Raw genomic sequence first — 19,342 nt, 5'->3', positions numbered from 1 at the left:
AGAAATTCAGAAGGTGAAAACATTCTGTCAACCCTGCACACAGCAAGGGGGTTGAAACTAGATGATCATTTTGGTCCTTCTCAACCCGCAGGCCATTCTATGATTCTATGATTATACTAATAACTGAATGTTATCCTCATATCTGCAAATTATATAGTGCTATTTATGAGGTGACAACAAAATATTAAGCGTTGCACTGTTTTCATCCCCATTATCATGTCTTAAAGAAATCATGAATTTAAAAAAATCATTTATTATTTAAATACACTATTTCTCTGTTAAATTTATCTGCATTCTATATATGTCTCAATTTTCTAGTATAAGAATGATTTTAAATTCATTTTAGGCAGAGAATGAAATTGGAAGGACAAAGTGTTTCATGTTTTTTAAAAACATCTATCGTAGTAGGAAGGTGTTAAAATATCAGTAAGTATTTACTTTAGTCTTCTGAAAATGTGGGAAGAGTGATCCCAAAGTAATAGCATTACTCTAAAGCATTGCTTTATAGTATCTGAAAGAGCTGCACCTTTGAGAGCTCTGATATATGCCAGCTGGAAAGCTGTTATGGTTTGCAGAATCTAATGAGACATAATGCTGATCAGTCACAACTCGCAGGCTGAACTGCCCCTCTTCCAAAGTCTCTGAATCTGACTGTTTTTCTGGAGAACATGGAGGATAATTCCTTTCCCCAGTGCAGCTGCTGCAGGGCTATGCATTGAATATCTTTAAAGTTTAAAAAATTTGCTAGTTCTGTCTCACTGACTAAGTCTGCAGGCTGTTGGTATAGTCTAAAACAGCCTGAGGGATTAAAAATAGACAGTAAAAGGACTTAATTTGATTATATATATATATATAAGAATATACATTTAAAATATAACCAACATATAAGAGTATGTTGATTAGACTTCCTTCCTGACGCTGCAAAACCTGCTCAAGTCTCCCTGTCCAGCCAGCACTGTCAGTGCTCTTTTGTGCAGATTTTGGTCAGAATTTGATGCTTATGAAAGCATCATCTGGAAGGCTGCAGTGCTAAGAGAATGAAACTTGTATCTTATTATCATGAAACGTGGCTGTCTTCGAGTGCTTTCTCATATGGAAAACAATATAGAAAAAAAGAAAAGATTTTTTAAAGAAAGGTAGTCCTAATGGTGCTATGGTACTTTAGTCTAGGCTCTTAAGTTTTGTTTAAAAAAAATCATCTTAATATATATTTATATATATATAATTATATGTTCTGACAGTTGTCAAGCAAAGCTAAAACTACAACATTAAAATAAACAGCTGTTAGAAATTTGATGTAGGTTTAAATGGAAAATGGAAACGGAAAACCCGCCTGTTTCAGTGACTGTCACTGAGAACTATATATTAGAAAGTTAATCACAGAATCACAGAATCATAGAATGACTTAGGTTGGAGGAAACCTTAAAGATCATCTAGTTTCAAACTCCTTGCTGTGGTCAGGGCTGCCCCCATCAGCTGAGGCTGCCCAGGGCCCCATCCTACTTGGCCTGGAGTGCCTCCAGGGATGGGACACTCACAGCCTCGCTGGGTACCCTGTTCCAGCACCTCACTACCATCTGAGTAAATAACATTTCTTCCTAACATCTAAAGTAAATCTCTCTTTTAGTTTAAAGCCATTCCCACTTGTCCTGTCCTTCCTGTCTGTTCGTTTCTGCCTGCAGAGGAATTTCCCTGTGTAGTATGGCCGTGAAAGACTGGGAATGAGTCATAGTCTTTTTTCTCCCAGTATCAAGAATCATCCAAAACTCAGAGATGTTCATACCTAAAATCAGCTTTGTAAAATTGACTGGTCTGTATGCCTTTTTTTTTTTTTTTTTCTCTCATTAAAGCAATTTTGAATGGAAGTTGGTCACTTAGAAGGATAGTGGTCAGAAGATATCTGTAGTCAGCACTTGCTCATGAATAGTGTCTGTGAGCTCTGCTTTGGATGCAAAGACTTCGCTAATAATATAAGCTTTGCTAATAATATAAGGCTTCTCATTAGAAAAAGCGTAGTAAACAAAGCAATGTACTGTGCTCAGCTGATGTGACAAGCTAAGCAGGAAGAAGTATGCAGAGGGTAGGTAGTGACTCCTACGTGCTGTTGGGTTGTTGTCAGAGCAAATGAGATACAGCCTGTGCTGTTGTTCTCTTCACTGGGATTAATGGAGTTTGAAGAAAATGAAAGAAATTACTTCAGAACATCATCGGAAATTACAGCTTAATAGAAAACACCGCTATTTAGTACGGTGTCCTTAAAGTCTTTATGCTATCTCTGATTCATTCTTTCAAAAACAGAAGAAAAAAACCACAACATTGGTGGTAGAATATAATATGCTGTCATGATGTTAGAAACTGAAATCAGACTGATCAACTTCAAAAGAACAGCTCCAAACATCACCTCTGCAGTACAAATTTGATGCATGCAGAAAGGGATTTGAATTCCTGGTCGCAATGCTACAGAATATTTCCTTTTCCTCTCTCTTGCCACCCTAAAAGACAGATTGTTTACATCAGTGTTTTCACACATATCTCACAGAGATTACATAAAGAGCAAAGGCATTATTTTGCCAGTGCTTCATGGTTCTGAAAACTGGCTAAATGTCAATAGTCAGCACTCAGTTATACCACCAGATGTGGAAGCATTTGTTACTAACAACTTCAGTGTTAGTTTCTTTCCAAAACATTAAAAACAAAACAAAAAACAAAACAACAACAAAAAAGCTTGTGAAAAAGTTTGTCAGATATATATTTTTATTTATTTGTTGTCCTGCTTTTAAACTAGGACAGTTGTGATCATGTTTTGCTAACTGCTAATCATGAACCTATATAAGTGTGTAAAAACACACTCCAGTATGAGTGATAAAGAGTAAAGGTACTTGCTTTATTCTTTCTTCCTGTGCACTGGCCAGCAAGTGCAGTACTGTTTGATTTCCTGCATGGTTTTAATGTGAATGTACTGTTTTTCTTCACCTCACCTGATTATGCAAGAGCAGTATTCCCTTAGACTTGCCAGCATGTGTGAAACAGGGTGTTCAGATGTTCACTGCTTCTACTTGCTGTGCTGGAAAAAAAAATCTATGAATGTGATGTGTCACTTAAACATAGCTGTGTAAAATTCTATGTAGCTTGTAGCAGAAATGCCAAGTCATGTCTTGAAGCAGTGATTGAGCACCTGATGGGAAGGCAGGGACAACCCAGATGTTTGCAGATGCTTGCAACCCAGATGTTTGCAATGCATCTGAGTGACCAGAAGGGGTGGAGCCAGGATCCACCCATTCAAGGACCTCATTTAAGAATTGGCAGGGGGAGGCAAAGGTGTCTTCTTGGAGGTCCTTACTTATCTGAGGCCTTTTGAAGATAAACAGTTTCTTTTCTTTAGTTCTGTGCCTATGGCTGTTATGTTGAGCTGTTGAGCAAGTCCTCGCTTGCTATAGCTTAGGACTTTGCTGCTCTGCTGTCATTGCTGTGTTTTCTGCTATGTTACAAACTTAAGCATAGCTGTGTGAAATTGTGTGTGTGTGTGTGTGTTCAAATGTTCGTCTAATGGAACAGCTTAGCCTGGGCTTATATGTTGGCGTGCTGACTACAGCAGACTTTTGTCTAAGAACAGATGATAACAGAAGATCTCCTTAGTGAGTGGAAAGAAACACCATCCAAGTAAGTTCTCTCCATTCTCTGTCTGATTCCTGCACATTCCTGAAAAATAAGATGAGTGACTGCTACGAATGCGGTAAACAGCTAATAAAATACTAGAAAGAACTAGTGGCACATTTCTACACAGTTAAGAGCATCCTCTTAGAAGATACAGATGTTTTGTTTATGGATAGCCTTTCTCAGGCAACTAATGAGAAAATGGAAAAAAGAGTTGAAGGACTGGGGATAGGGAAAAAAATCTTAGAGGTAGGAGTGACCAAAGAAACTGGAGCTTGTTCATTTAGAAATGAGCTAAGTGGCAGTATGATTAAATCATAGTAGGCCTTACAGTACTTCTTGGGTTTTGTTTTTTTTTTACTTAATCCTAAATTCAGAATGCATCACACACACAGTTTTTACACCTGATTGTTTCTTCCCAGAGGAAAGCCTAAGGTTTCAGACCTTAAATTTGAGACTTAAGGTGCTGGTCCTCATTTGTCCTTTTTTTCCAACTTGGTCATTTCTATCATGATTAAGAATGATACTAGGACATGTAAGGTAGAGCCAATTTTAAGGCAACTTCTTTTTGGAAATGCATGTAATTTAAGATGGCTCATACTGAAGGAATTATCTAGCCTCTGTTTTACTGCATTATGCCATTCTCTGGCTTCATCACAGATAGAAAATATGACCCACTGAATATATATTACATAGAATCACAGAAATGCTTGGGTTGAAAGATCCTCTAGTTCCAGTGCCTCTGGTGTGGGAAGAGTTGCTAACCACTAGATCAGGTTTTCCAGGGCCCCATTTTTTAGTCAACTTAATTATTATTTTTAATTATTATTTCACTCTTCAGAGACTGTTATTTATTCAGTAGGCCTTTACAGGAACACAACTGGGCAATGTCATGTGCTACTTGTATCAGATGTTGTTAACAAATTGTTGGTAAATGCAAGGTATCAAAGCTATTTTTTAAAAAAATGAAAATCGCTGGCTCATTTTGCCCAAAACAATTTTGGCTCTGAGGGAAAAAAGTGACACTTCCGTACATCTCATGTGTTCTTTATTTCCAGATGGCCTCTTCTTAGAACTCGTACATCTGTTAATCTTGTACTTTACTCATGTTGAGTCAGTTTTTGTAATCTATTTAAATGGTTGTGAATGTCTCCCAAACTCTGGGATAAAGCTAATTTCCTATTTATGTTCATCTGCAGAAAGATCATGAAAGAAGCTACACAGGAATATATGAGAGAAAAAAAATATGTAATCCACACTCTGTGCAAATTTTAGGAGTTTACCACCTGCTGAGCATGCAAAGGAACAAAATGAAGTGCTTATGAGTTTTCTGTTTTCAACCATAATATTAATAGCTTCAGTGAGTGCTTTCTAGTTGTAATGTTTTGGGATTTTATGAACTCTTCTTCCATTCTTCTTTTCTATCGCCATCATGATTATCATATTTTTATTTCTGGGTGTTGTCTTCATCTCCTCATTAACAATTGCACGTTTAAATTATTCCATTCATTTATCTTCCTTCTTTTCTATCATGTCTCTCCAAAACCCATGCTTTCATGTTCAGGAAACTTACTTATTTGCAAATATTTTCTTTTCAAGCATAATTTCTGTTGAGAAGACAAATACTTAAGGCTTAGAAGTAAATACATTCATTTTTCCTGCAAATTTATGCCTGCACTTTCATAGCTAGAACACAAGTATGTATTTAGATGAGAGTGGTAGTAATGCTTCATTTAGAAAAAGTTAGCCAAGACCAAATTTTTAGCTGTACTTCATACCTGCTCTTTCAGCTGCACTACTACTGATGCTCTCCAGTGACCAGTGTTCGGTTCCTTGACTCTTTTAGAAATTGTTGAATGAGAGAAAACAGGAAGGAAAAAAAAATCCAGTGGATCATATAATATTTCAAATTTTAATGTTTAATTCTGAAAATTTTGACAGAAACATCTCTCCTGAAAATAGTCTTAAGACTTGAAAAGCTGCAGTCCAGTCCCTGGATCTGCTTTAATTGTATGCTCCAGAAAATTTTACCCTCAGCAGACTGAGGATATAAAATCATGGATTCTGGTGCACTGTTGGTTTTAGGGACCATCGTAATTTTTTTCACCTCTCACTGTTCCAGAGGTGACAATTACCTCTCTTCCCCACACAGGATGTCAATGTTGTTGCTGTTTGACTTGTACCCTCTCTCTGCCTTGTGCTCAAGGACTGTTTGTCTCTGGCTAATTTGATGACATGAAAGAAAAGAGTTGTGTGCGGGCTGCCCTCAGCAGGAGGATATTTATTTCAGTAGTAAGATTAGACATGCACTGCTAAATCTTGATGGGCTATTATTGTCTTAAAAGTCTTTGAAGGCTCAGGGGAGACCTCATTGCAGTCTACAACTTCTTGAAGGGAGGTTGTGATGAGGAGGGGTTTGGCCTCTTCTTCCAGGCAACAAACAGGACCTGAGGAAATGCCTGCAAGTTGTACCAGGCTTAGATTAAACATAAGGAAAAATTTATTCTCCCTGAGAGTGGTCAGGCACTAGGATGGCCTGCCCAAGGAGGCGGTGGAGTTGCTGTCCTTGGCAGTGTTCAAGAGGTGTCTGGATGAGGAGCTACAAGATATGGTTTAGTGGCTTGTGGTACCAATGGTAATGGGAGGATGGTTGGACTAGTTGATCTTGTAGGTCCTTTCCGACCTTGTGGTTCTATGATTCTATACTTATATTACTAATGAGGTTATGAATCACGGTGTTTAGCTCTTCAACACCTAGATGTGGAGATGACAAGGTCAAGCTTGTTCAATGCGTGGCCAGGAAGGCAGGGCTAGGGATAAGGAGTACTGCATGAGTAAATCTGTGTTGGCGTGAGTAGTGGGCTGAGTGGATTGCCAAAATCACCAGAAAACATATGAGACCAATAGCAATTCTTGCTCCCAGCTGCTCCATTGTGCAGATTCTAGGTCTGGCACTGCAAAAGTCATTCAGAAACAGCATTTCCCTTCTCAACACCAACTTAAAAATCACAAAATACATCTGGCCACAGTAGCTCATTCAGGGACCTGATGAATGTTATACTTCTAGGAATATGTAGGTCTGTGCAAGCTCTCAAATTTGTTGCCCTGGGATGCTTCACCATCCTGGGCTCTTAGCCTTAGTGAGTTTAGTCCAGTAAGGACACTACACGATCAGAAGAATGCTTTCATTTCAGCAGATGTCACAAAGCTTAAAGGGACAATTTAATAACAGATCTGCTGATGTGTTCTTTCACAGTAATGTACTGTGTTTATATAAAAATTACAGCTTCAACTGCCTTAGTCATCCTACTGCTATGGAGGTATTTCTGCAGGCGTTTATTTAAATAGTTTACCTTATATCACATATGTAACTAAATAATCCTCAAGTGACTGAGTTACTTAACTTCTGGAAAAAGTATTGACAGTCAGTTTGGAACTGATGTGAGTATGTAGGCTATGGGCATTTCGAAAGACAACTACTTCTGTATGTCAAGATGACCTAGATAGAGAGTGGTCCAGATTACTCTCCAATGGAGAAAAAGTGAAGCAGAACCCAGAAAAGGTTTTGGCACACTGAAAAAAGCATGAGCTAATGTAATTGTTGTGTTTTTGTTAGTTCTTTTTTTTTTTTTTTTTTTTTTTTTTTTTTTTTTTTTTTTTTTGTAGGCATGAAATGGAAAATCATGAAATAAATGCTGTTTATTTACTTCTCTGCTTGCCATACTTCAGGCACTTTGCAGACATAAATCTGAATAAATGAAGGGATGATTGTAGTATAGACCTGTCCCTGACTGAGAGAGCAGTTACAAATGTTCTGAACTCTTCTTTTGTGGAGTAACGAGGAAAGCTAAAGACATGAATGAGACGTGTTGGCTGTGGATCTCAATGTATGAGGAATGGAAGATTTTCAATACCAGCATGTGCCTACATCCACAGCAGAACAATAAAATTGTCAGTAATAATGTAAAGAAAATTTGAATAAATACTAGTGCTCCCTAGCTAGAAAGGAACTTAATATGTTCGTAATATAGCAAAGATAACTACTTTATATCAACCAAGAAAAAGTAAAACACATTTAACAGCTCCTTTCAAGAGTAGACAAATGCATTCCAATGCTACAATGACAGGCGAAGTCCAGTGTGTTTAAAATAAATCTAATGTTGAATAATATTTTATGATTATGAGAGGATTATTGTTGTGCACTTCTTATTTTGACCACAAATAAAGGACTGATGGCTTAAAAAGGCATCAACTCCAGGAAAAAAAAAAAAAAAAAAAGATTGTACATTTAGGGATGTCATTTTAGTAATGAGATGAAATGTGGTTATGTTGTATAACGAAGTGTGCAAAAGTAGGAAAGAAACCAATGCTAGGCTTTTAAAAATGAAGCACACAGAAGAAGGCAGTGTGCAGAAGAAACAAGGAAGGTGTTCTTGTATGTGGCAATCGTGAGACTAATGCCACTGAAATATTTGGTCTAGTTCTGTTTTTCATCATTTGAAATGCATTTTAAAATACTGACTTTTTGGAAAAAAAGGTCACATATTAGAAGAAAAGTAGCTGGATTCAGTGATGTCACAAAAAAAAAAAAGTGAAATAAAACAAAGGACTGAAGAAAAAACCACAAACTTGCACAACTTTTAGCAATAATGAAATGTATTTCAAATACTCTGTGCCAGACTGAACTACTTCAGTTTCTATTCCACCCTCTGTTCTCATTACTTTTTTATCAGAATTCAAGTCTTACATTTCCTATTCCCCGCCTCCCTGCCTGTCTTTCAGGGATAATTGCTGTTGCAGACATGCTTGCCCATAGCTCAGAGCTGGGCAGAGTTGTTGTACAGCTAGTGTTTACTCAAGCATCACATTTACAATTGGTGAAGGAAATTACTTCAAAAAAATATTTAAAAAAAAAAAGATTGGAGTAAAATATGTGGTTTGATCTAAGTGAACATAATTAACTTTCTTGTTGATTGAAATGATGGTAAAGGACAGACTGTATTTTGCATCTCTTGAAGTAAAATAATTACATGAGTGGGAAATGCTGCTTGAATCTGAGAATCATGCTCCAAAGAAGTCAGTCTACTTTCCTTTTAGAAAGAGCATCTCGAGCATCTCATCCGTACAACCACTGATATCTTTTCTAATCATCACCTATTGCAATGTCACCAAAATGTGATGGAAGGTAAAGTTTGGCTGGGTGCTCACGCTCACTCAGATTTCACAAGTTCTTGTTCTTATGGTGGGTCACACCACAAACTGTGCTGACACATGTAGAAAGTATGTGATGAGATAAAAATGAAGTAAGAGGGAGTACAGAGATTTGCTTTAGTAAAGCTATAGTTTTAACTGTATCTTAGGAATAGCTGCCGTTCAGACACCTGGTGTTTTAAAGGGGCCTCAAGTATGAAGAAGTTAATTGTCTAGTTAACTCTTACGGCATGTTATCTTGATGGCAAAGTAGTGACCTGATGTGGTCCAGAGAAGAACATCAGCTTATAGCTCACTTTTCATGCCATAAATCAGCCCATCATTTCTACAAAACAGATTTCTGAAAGACTGGTTGTTTTGTTTCTTTATGGCATTGTATCAGATTAAGAAATATAAAATAAAATGTTTTATTATTCTATTGATTTACCTTTTTTTGCCCTCAGTTTAACTCTTTAGTTTTAGCCATTATTAAAATATATATATATATTCAATAGATGCTTCTTTTGGTTTATTTTTTATTGCTGTTTTAAGTTAACATTTGTAAAAGTGAAATAAATGTACTGGTATTTGTATAATTCCTCAGTATTCTTAAGGAGTACTCCTCTCTGCCACATTGCAGAATTGAGTAGTACAACAGAGACAGTATTTCAGTGTCTTTTGGTGCTACCTAAAGCTCCACTAAAAGCCTAGGAGTGTTTTCCCTCTAAGCTCACTGCAATTTTGAAGTCTTGAGGGGTTTAAGCTACTTGAAATGCTGTCGTTTCTTGTCACATTGTTATGAAGCAGTGTCTTGCTCAGGAGCCAAGAACCAAGCAGTAGCTGTGGTTGTGGTTGCACTTTTGATGCATGGGTAATAAATAGGTGCTGTCATTGTCATGGGTTCCACTAGGGGTTTCATAGAAGATTCTTGCTGATGTGTTTATTGTTGATTATGTCTCTGAGGACAGGTTTACTTGTTAAATAACAGGTGGAATAAATAGCCAATTTCAGTTTTTTTTTTCTTCTTGTATCTGGATGTTTAACATAAGTCTTGAGTTTATGAACAATAAACAGGACAATGTCAGAGCATAAATTTTTATTTAGAAAGTTTTATGCCTTTTAATAACACATTCGACTTTTTAACTTTTTAACATTCAGTAAACTTTAGTGAAGGTGATTGAATGTTATTGCAGATAAAGGCAACTTCTACATGAATTGTTCCATGTCTCTGCAATCGCTATCATCCATATATTTATTTTTCAATCATTCAATTTTTATAAAAATATAATTTCTTCTTTGTATTCTATAAATTTTTGAATTTATTCAGAACATTCAGACCTTATCTACCTTGATAGTTTCAAAATGAGTCAATGAGGATCTACATATTTTTCTCTAGTCAGTAGATACAGATGAAATATGGCTCTCCTGTTGGATAATGGCAATGTGGGTGGTATTACAAGAAGCAAGGATGACACAGCAAACCAGTTGCACTAAGAATACGGAAACATCCATGAGCTGGTATATTATATTGTCAATAATACATGGTAGTCTTAGATAACAGTCATCATGGATGACAGCATTAATTCCTGCTGGTTGCTATCTAGACAGAGCAGTCCAATAGTGTACAGTTTACAGTATCATAATCTTGTAACGAAAGCATAAGCAGAGATAAAGTAAAAGGCAGGAAAATTTATCAAAAAATAACTTATCCCCACAGTAAAAAATTAACTATAGAATCCTCCGTCTCAGGCTTCAGAACCAGAACTTACTGAGTGTGAGACTGGGTTGACAGTAGATACCTGCAACAAGTGATACTTGCACAGCACGTTTTACAAGACTTTTCTTTAATATTTTCTACTGTTGCGTATTTAAATCAAGTATTTTGGTTATGTTCAAACATCTCCAGGGACATTAAATACTACTCCAAACTAAGGGAGATCTGGATAAGTCTGCTGAAATGCACACACAAACTGCTTGCTAATATTTTACGTTGCCTCCCTGAGCTGTTTTAATAGTCTCTGGATAAACCTTATTTTTGGCCAAACTTCAGTAGGAGCAGTTCTTGCACCCTTCTGTGGCTGTTGAGAGGATCTATATCACCGATGTTCAGTTGTCTTTCTCTCTTTCTGTCATAGACTGAAATTTTTGGCTTTTTTATTCTTAGCACAAGGTAGATTATACTTACTATAGGATGTCTTCCTGAATTTACTGAAAGGGAACAGTGTTCTGTGATTAGCAGGGAACATGGGATGCACATTCTGTAGAGAGTACCACACATGTAGGTATAGTTCCTTGCAGGGGACTGAACAATCTTTCCACTATTAAAATTCAAAATGAGTTCATATCAGTAGGATGATACAATCACTTTGTATCAGTATTTTGATCAGATTTTATAACAAGGGTAAAAACTGCTTTTTTTTAACTGCATTCTTCTTTAAGCTGAAGATGATTGCGTTTTGAATCCCTAGTGACCAGAAGTAATCTAAAAAGGGACTTGCACAGATAGTAGCCTCTGATGCTTACCATTTGGTTTCTTTTATCCTGATGTCTGCTAAAAAATAAATTAATGGAGATTATAATAATTATCCAAACTAGGAGTTGAATAAAACTCCAGTCTACAATGACCACACTCAGCACTCCACTGCAAGTTTAAGATATTAAAAATATTTCTGAAATGATTGAAAACTTGCTCTTTCATACTCCATCACAAAATAGCCAAAGTGGGGACAAAAATTTAAAAGATATTTTGTCAGAAAGATGGGGTGAAGGATGGGAGTAATTTGCTAGGCATATGTGGGGAGGCTTCCGCATTGTGTGACCATTGACTATTATTTTGAATTATATCAACATGTAGCATCATGAAGGGTAGTACATTATGTCTTAAACACATTACATTTATCAAGAGTACTTAGACATGAAACTTGGTATAGTATAAAATGCTTTTAGTATCCACAATCAGTGATATAAATAAATTATAGATCCTTTTGGAGATCCATATGAGGAATGAAATGTAGATCCTTTTTTGAGATGATCCTTGATAACTCCTAGGTATCCTAGACAAATACAGTCATCAGTTACTGGCTCCATTTCTGACAGTGAGTGATAACAATGGTCAACTTTGTAAAGCCATTTGAAATTTGTGGATGAAAGCTTTAAGATGTTAATAAATTTCTTCAGTCTGGGTTGAATCTGCTGTTTTCAATATTTAACACTTTATTGGGTAATTTTAATAGTGAATGGAAAACAATTGCAGTTCTAATTAAACTACATTTATTTTTTAAGATTTATAAAACATTTAAGTCATTTATTTATTTTATTTAGGGTCAAGTTGTTTTCAGGAATGGAGAGAGGATGGGAACCATCAAATTTACGCAGTTCCAAGGTAGGTTACAAACAATTTTATTCTCATTACAATTATGCATGCAGTTTCAGCCTTAACGAATAAATTGCATTTATTGTAGAACAATTTAAATATGTACAATTATTTTAAATGCTGTATTTTGAACCCTTAGTGGTCTGACATATTTCCAAGTATTTTCCTAGAAGAAAATTCACACACATACAGAAACTATTGATCTATAACAGCCAGATGCTGGAAAAACTGTACTGATCAGCTAAGCACCTGGTCATTAATGCAGTTGTTTTTGGAAACTGAATCTGAAGAGGCCTTTTGCTATTAGAGAAGTTTATTTAGAGAGATTTTTGGCTATTAAGCTCTTTCAAGTTCACATTTGTGCTCTCTGAAGGCTTGCTTTTGAAATTCAGCAACTGATTCCCAAAGGTTGTTTCAGAAAGCACTCCTTCAGCAAGTAAAGGACAGAAACCATCAGCCCCATTCCTTGGAGGCAACACTCCCTGCAGTGTGACACGTCAAGCCTGCTGTGTCCACTCAGCCTGAGCTGCTCTGCAGGGAGTGGTCCCAGCTGTAGAGACCCCAAATGCAGACTCTCTTTGCAGAAACCAGCAGTTGTCAAGCTGGGAATAGGAGCTTTCAAGTCAAGTTTTCAATCAAAACACTGATTTATAGAAGACATGTCATAGTTGCTTATACAGTTTATAGAATGCAGTTAATGTTTTTGTTCCTAGTCTGATCCAGTGATGAAACTGGAGAAGAGTGCATTTGTGTGATCTCGTGAGAGCAGGAGGAAGAGGGAGCTGGCAGATAGCTTTCAGTGCACAAGAAAGAGACGTGCACTTTCTTCAGGAGATCACTTTAAACATAATTCTGCTGACCAAACTGCAAAGGCTCATCCTTTGAGTAGAAATTGTCTGCTGTATAGGCATTATTATTAATGAACAGCAATGCACTTGAGGGGATTTGTTACTCATGGTAATTTACAGCAGCAATCTTATGGGTTGCTTTTGTCTTCACATCTATAACTGATGCTATTAACTCGTGTTCCCTGAAGCATTTCTGTCCACTAAATTTTTGCAGGCCTCATCTCATGATAATGTAATCTAGAAATTATTGCTCAACACTAATGATAAATATTTATTGCTTCCTCTTCCGCCTCTTCATCCCATTATTTCGTAGTAGTAGTGTTTACAGCAACATGAAAGAATCATGAGTAAATATTGCTAGGAGATTTTACAAGAGGTGTTCATTCCTCAGAAGTCTGAAGGAGGCCCTGTGCATCCTACCTAAGGCAGCTGCACTCTGCTAGTGCACTCAAGAGGGGGGAAGTTTGGCACCTTCCCTCTGTGCATTAATGATGTGATGTGGAATCATGGGAAGGTGAACAAGCACCTTTGGAAGTAACCTGCAGGAGCAATTGAAGTTCTGGATAGCTAATTTTAAACAGATTTTTATTATCATCCTTTCAAATGTGAGTTTTTAGTGTTTCTCAGTCTTGCAAGAGCTGCTATTTAACACCAATGGTCTTACAACCAGTTGAAATACTCCTTGGTCAATAAGAACATAGGAGACAGCTGTCCATTTTATACTTCCTTGCTGTTACATAATGGCTGTTTCAGAATTGATTCAGGCCCATACCCAGGATTTTGGTCATCAACCAAATATTTCCCATCAACTTGCAGGAAAAAGCCTGTTTGTTTTCATTATAACCTACACATCCTATGGAGAAGATCAGGGAGATGGACTAGGTTATTTCTCATGCAAGCTATAGTCCAAAGACACATCTGAAGTCTGTCTTTTGTTCTCACTAATTCTGGAAAAGAGAAGACTATACCAAAAAAAGTAAGAAATTCAAGTATAAGGATCAGTGGTTGAAAGTATTCTTTTTATTTTTTTTAATATAAATTATACTCCATCTGTTAAAAGATTTTTCTCTTCTTCTTTCATGATTACCGTGGCAATGCTATAAAAAATTATTCATTTCCTTAAAAAAAAAAAAAAAAAAATAGTAATCTTAAAACACTGGTTAGAAAGCTTTCCAAAACATTCACATTAACATTTCATAAATCATGGGCTAATGGGGAAGTTCCAAATAGTGGAAATAAGCTAATTAAGTCCAATACTGAGATTGGTAGATGGGCTTTTCCTTTGTAATTATAGCTGTTAGGTGCTATCAGGCTTGAGACAGACAAGTATTTCAGTCATTAACGTTTTTTATGAACTGTAATACAAATCATTGTGTTTTCTAGGAAAAAAAAAGACTGCATCAATGATATATTACAAATTCTTTTAGTGAAATTCATGGTAATTATGAACATCACATATATTAAGTGCATTAGTAGCTTATTACCTTAAAAGTAGCTTATTACCTTAAAATAGATGGAAATCATCAGTATTAGTGTTCTGTACCTCTGCAGTCATTTCTTCATCTATAAGAGTTTATAATTTTATGAATGTTTTGAATGAAAGGATGCAAATATCACCCATAAATCATTGTAGAGAAAGAAGATGGGTAAATAGGTAGTCATATATGAGAAGTAAGATTCCATGGCCAAAAATGTTGTTCCTTATTTGTCTGGTCAGAAGAACAGCTTCCAGTCTATGTTGGACTCAAGGTTTTTACTTTCTGTTTCATATAGTATCAGACAGACCATGCCTGACAATTCTGACAAGAACTAAAAAGGCAAAATGATACAAAAATGAGAAAAACGGCAGTGAGCAACACACTTTCCACAGATTCAGAGGACAGTGCTCAAACTGAATCTACTTGGATGTTTTACTGGAAAATGAAAGCCTTTCAAGTTGCAAACTGCTAATCAAATTATTGCAAAGGGAAAGTTGTCCAGGACTCCTTATCGCAAAATCTTTGCTGGGAACATTTGTGCTAATGAGATTATTTCACAGAATCACAGAATGGCCTGTGTTGGAAGGGACCTTAAGGATCACGAATCTCCAACTCCTCTCACCATAGGTGGGGCCACCAGCTTCCCCATTTAATGCTAGACCAGGCTGCCCAGGGCCCCATCCAACCTGGCCTTGAACACCTCCAGGGACGGGGCATCCATAACCTCTCTGGGCAGCCTGTTCCAGCACCTCACCACTCTCATAAGAACTTCCCCCTGACATCTAACCTAAATCTTCCCTCTGTCAACTTAAAATCATTTCCCTTTGTCCTGCTGTTATCTACCCTTTGAAAGAGTTGAAGATTTGTGAACATTTTGGATATGGAAAAGCAGACAATGATGCAAGGGAAAACCAGAGCATGATAGCTCAGAGTGTAACTGCAGTATGTATGACATGCTGTAATAAGATTTTGAATCAATGCCTTAATTTTGAAGGTAGTAGCTTTTCCCAAATTCACACTAGACGTGTCCCATTTTCAGCCTCTGTTAGGTTTGCAATCAAAGAGATTGTGCCAAGGGTAGTTGGGACCAAACTACTTACTAATGCATAGATTGTGACTGTCACCCAGGAATGTTATATTATACTGCAGAGGGCACAGAGCACACATGTAACTGCATTTTATTCTCCTACCACACTGGCAAATAAAGAGCAGTCTGCCAGTCTAGCTGAAATATCCAAGAAATGTTTGATGTTGGCATCTTTCCAAATGAAGAGGTTTTGTCCACTGATGCTATTAAAGCAATATTCTCATTGTCAAACACGTAGCTGAAGTAGATGGCCAAAATCTTCTGGCTCGTGCAAGCAGAAAGAGGATCCTGGCAACTGTTGCTGTGCACACATTGTGGAAACCTAAAAGACTTTGGTGCTAGAATAGATTGAAAAGGAAAAGTAAAGCTGAATTGTAAACAAGTAGGATTGAAATGTGTGTAGATCATACGTATGTAGCTTTCTTCTATTATTTAAAATTCTGTCTGACAGACTTGGACTACTTTTGGTTCTTGCTTAAATAATAATTCATATAAATAATGTGATTAACTGCCTTTCAATATTTTTACATTTATCAATTCTCTTGTATATTTCCTTCAGAACCATTCTGTGGATTTTCTTTCTGTAAACAATGCTGAAAGTAGACTCCAGATATTCACCAGACACCAAATATTTAATTACAACATTGAAAAATCAGATTTGAAATATCATTTCAAATATCCATAGTCCCTGGTGTCAAATATCCAGAATCCGGGATTCAAATTTTTCTGCCTCAGAAGCATATCACCAAAGTGAAAGTAAAATCTCCTTATGAGTACTTTTTTTTCTTTCCAGATTTTAAGTGTACCTTTGAATAATCAGATATAGACTTTGGGGAAAAGTAAATAGAGACAGTATTCCATTTGCTTAACAAAATGTGAATATACTGTGTGTGTAGTCAGAATGTGAAATATAAATACTTGCTGATTTCATGTAACAAACAATAAGGGTGTATAATTTTTCTTTTTCCCCTGGGCAGTAAGTATAGCTGGATTCTTCTGGAGTTTATAGCTCTCACTGATGATGCCAGCACATAAACCTTGTTCAGTTGTAGGTGAGAGGTGGTAAAGTTATAGTGTCTGCTGGGATTCTCCCAGTGGAATTTTGTAATGAAGAGCTTTTGACCAAAATTTCCTATTGAGACCTAGTTCCAGGGTGGTAGGCAACATTATCATAGTGCTAGGAGAAAATGAAGATCACTATGTGAGTTAAACCTATCACACATAAATGACATGATCAAGAAACACTTTGAAAAGGCACAGTGAGAATGGGTTTGTTCACTGTGTAGGTGACCAACAGCAGTTGTGAATTATATGCTGTAGACATTGATACTAAACGTAATACAGAAGCATTATTAATCCAGAGATTCACATAAAGGGATTGAAAAAACTAAATTGCATTTCAGATTTACTAGTCCTCCTTTTTGTGATTTAATCATGGTCCTGTTTTATTCTGTCATTTTATGTGCTAGTTTAATTCCAAGTCATAGCTGGTCGTACAGGCACTTTATCGGCCTCCAGTTCTCTGAGATGAAGATTTTGAAAACAAAGTTTTCATACATCATCACTGGAATCTTGTAGAGAAATTAATGAAGAATAATTCTGTAAGTGTGATAATAGAAAATGAGCGTATGTAATTAATAGATTTAGGAGGTGGTAGATTTTTTATTTTTCTATATGTCTGATCTTAAGTAACACTGCAACAGCACAGTGTCATTTTCTGACTTGAATCATGTTACTTAAGAACTGGTTGGCTAGTCTCGGCCAAGGGGCTGTGATCAACAGTTCTATTGCCCCCATTGCAAAAGAAGACATGATAAGTTCAAGAAATAGTAGCTTTCAATTTCTTTTCTTCCAGTGGCAATATAGACCCTTTGTCATCACTGTTAGCTGACAGAGTAAGCTTATATTTCAGAATTCCCCCTTGAAGACTCTGGGAGTCAAATAATCACAGATACTTTTGGATTTAGAAAAAAGCATCCAAAAAAAAAGCCTACTTGGACTCTAATTTCTCCTTGCTCCTTGGGAGGAAGGGGCTAAGTCATATTTATTTTATTCTTGAGTTATTGGCTAAGAAGATGAGATGCAAGGGAGAATATGAGTATGAACTGTTGAGGAAAATGCTTTCTTTGTTATCTTTATCTGGAATGCGTGTACATTCTTTTTCTTAAATGATTATGAAGTGAAGGGGATGAATGTGTAAAGATCTGATTTCACCACAGATGATTTAATGTGCAGAGTTTTAAACTACTGCCAGAATCAAAAATGCATCAAATTAATTTTGGTGTTGAAAATAAATTGCTCGAGCAAAGGAGTTGGGAACTGTGATTTAGAACAAAATGATACTGTATATGATCCCTGACTACTAACACAAATCTGTCTGTTACCTCTGTCTCTTCAGCATAATCCTCCTCACTTTCTCTAATGCCTTAATATGTAGTGGACATATTCTCTCCTCCTTGAGCTGCTTTCTGCACATCCAGTTCAGGTACTTGTTTGGCCTTGAAGGACCACACTCAATCTTTGCAGGTTAATCTCTTGTGTAGGAATATCTGTATGTAATAAACAATTTCCTTGTATTGTACCAGACTTGGGTCTTTTCTGGTGTTAGTAGGTAGGCTCAGAAGGCCCCAGTGACATCAGAAGCACTGTCACAGCCTTCCTGTCCATGGCTGGAACACTGGGAATCAGGTTAGGTCTATTAGGAAGGGATAGTTTGAAGGAGAAGGAAAAGTATAATACCCTCAGAAAGTGATCTCCTAAAAGTGATATTACACAACTGTACATGTCCATCTATAATGAGTGGGCTGGATAGCTTATCCCTAGAAAGTATGTATTCTTGTATACCATAAAATCATGGTAGATCCTTGCCCCATCTTAAAGTATACTATAGCTCCAAAATTGGTAATGCAGATCTCCTGTTCTTGGCATTTAAAAAGGTTGGGTAATTTGTAAACCTGGTAAGATGAATAGATACACATTCTGCCTTGAATTGTGTTAGAAGGGAAAGCTGAGAGCACCAATGGAAGCAGATTCCTGAGTGGTTTCTGTTTGTACTCCTTGTCCTGAATATAAGGAAGAACAAAGTGTCTGGTGTACATAGGTCAATCAATTTAACCTTTTTTACAAAGATGCTTTAGGAGTCCACTCAGGAAGTGGAGTGAATTGTGAGAATGTGGAATTCAAACAAGTTTTTGAATAAAAAGCAGGTGTTTCTTGCATTTAGAAAGAGAAAATAAGCAGAGGCTTCCCATTCTAAGTAATAGAAACTAAGCTAACTCTGGCAGTTCAAAAGGTCAGCGGAGAATGTTTTATAACCTGACTTCGTTAATGTGACATTTGGAGCATGGTTGTGTTGGTGTGATGTGACAGCAGGCAAATGCTGTGTTGTGTAGTCCGGATAAAAAGGAGAAACTTGTTTACACTTCTAGTCTATGCTTCCCCTCAAAAAGGAGAGACTATGAAAAACCCCCAAAGAAAGAATCAAAAAGGTCAGTAAATACAGAATGAATCACAGAATGGCAAGGGTTGGAAGGGATCTCAAGGATCATGAATCTCCAACCCCCCTGCCACATGCAGGGCAATACGTAAGGGTTGCTTTTTTTTTTCAATTCAGAGAAGAGAGCACAATTTTTGAAAAATCATTTGTGACTTTTCACACCTTTAAAAAGTTAAGTTGGATTTAGGTTTGCAATTGTGTACAGAAGCTATAGAT

At 36.7% G+C, this 19,342-nt stretch overlaps 1 protein-coding gene across 1 annotated transcript in view; it reads left to right on the top strand.

Moving 5' to 3' along the window:
- GABBR2 (gamma-aminobutyric acid type B receptor subunit 2) overlaps positions 1-19,342 on the top strand; it is a 445,157-nt gene that overhangs the window by 248,503 nt on the left and 177,312 nt on the right. Inside the window, exon 8 of the mRNA XM_042839905.1 lies at positions 12,166-12,226. Coding sequence (XP_042695839.1) covers positions 12,166-12,226 — 61 coding nt within the window. The remainder of the gene's footprint in view (positions 1-12,165; positions 12,227-19,342) is intronic.

This window comes from Centrocercus urophasianus, unplaced genomic scaffold (genome assembly GCF_019232065.1).
Source record: "Centrocercus urophasianus isolate 14NV4802_14NV808 unplaced genomic scaffold, USGS_Curo_1.0 seq_11, whole genome shotgun sequence".
NCBI classification, from domain to species: domain Eukaryota; kingdom Metazoa; phylum Chordata; class Aves; order Galliformes; family Phasianidae; genus Centrocercus; species Centrocercus urophasianus.
Note: the sequence above shows the minus strand (reverse complement) of the source record. Positions and strands in the feature narration are given on the sequence as shown.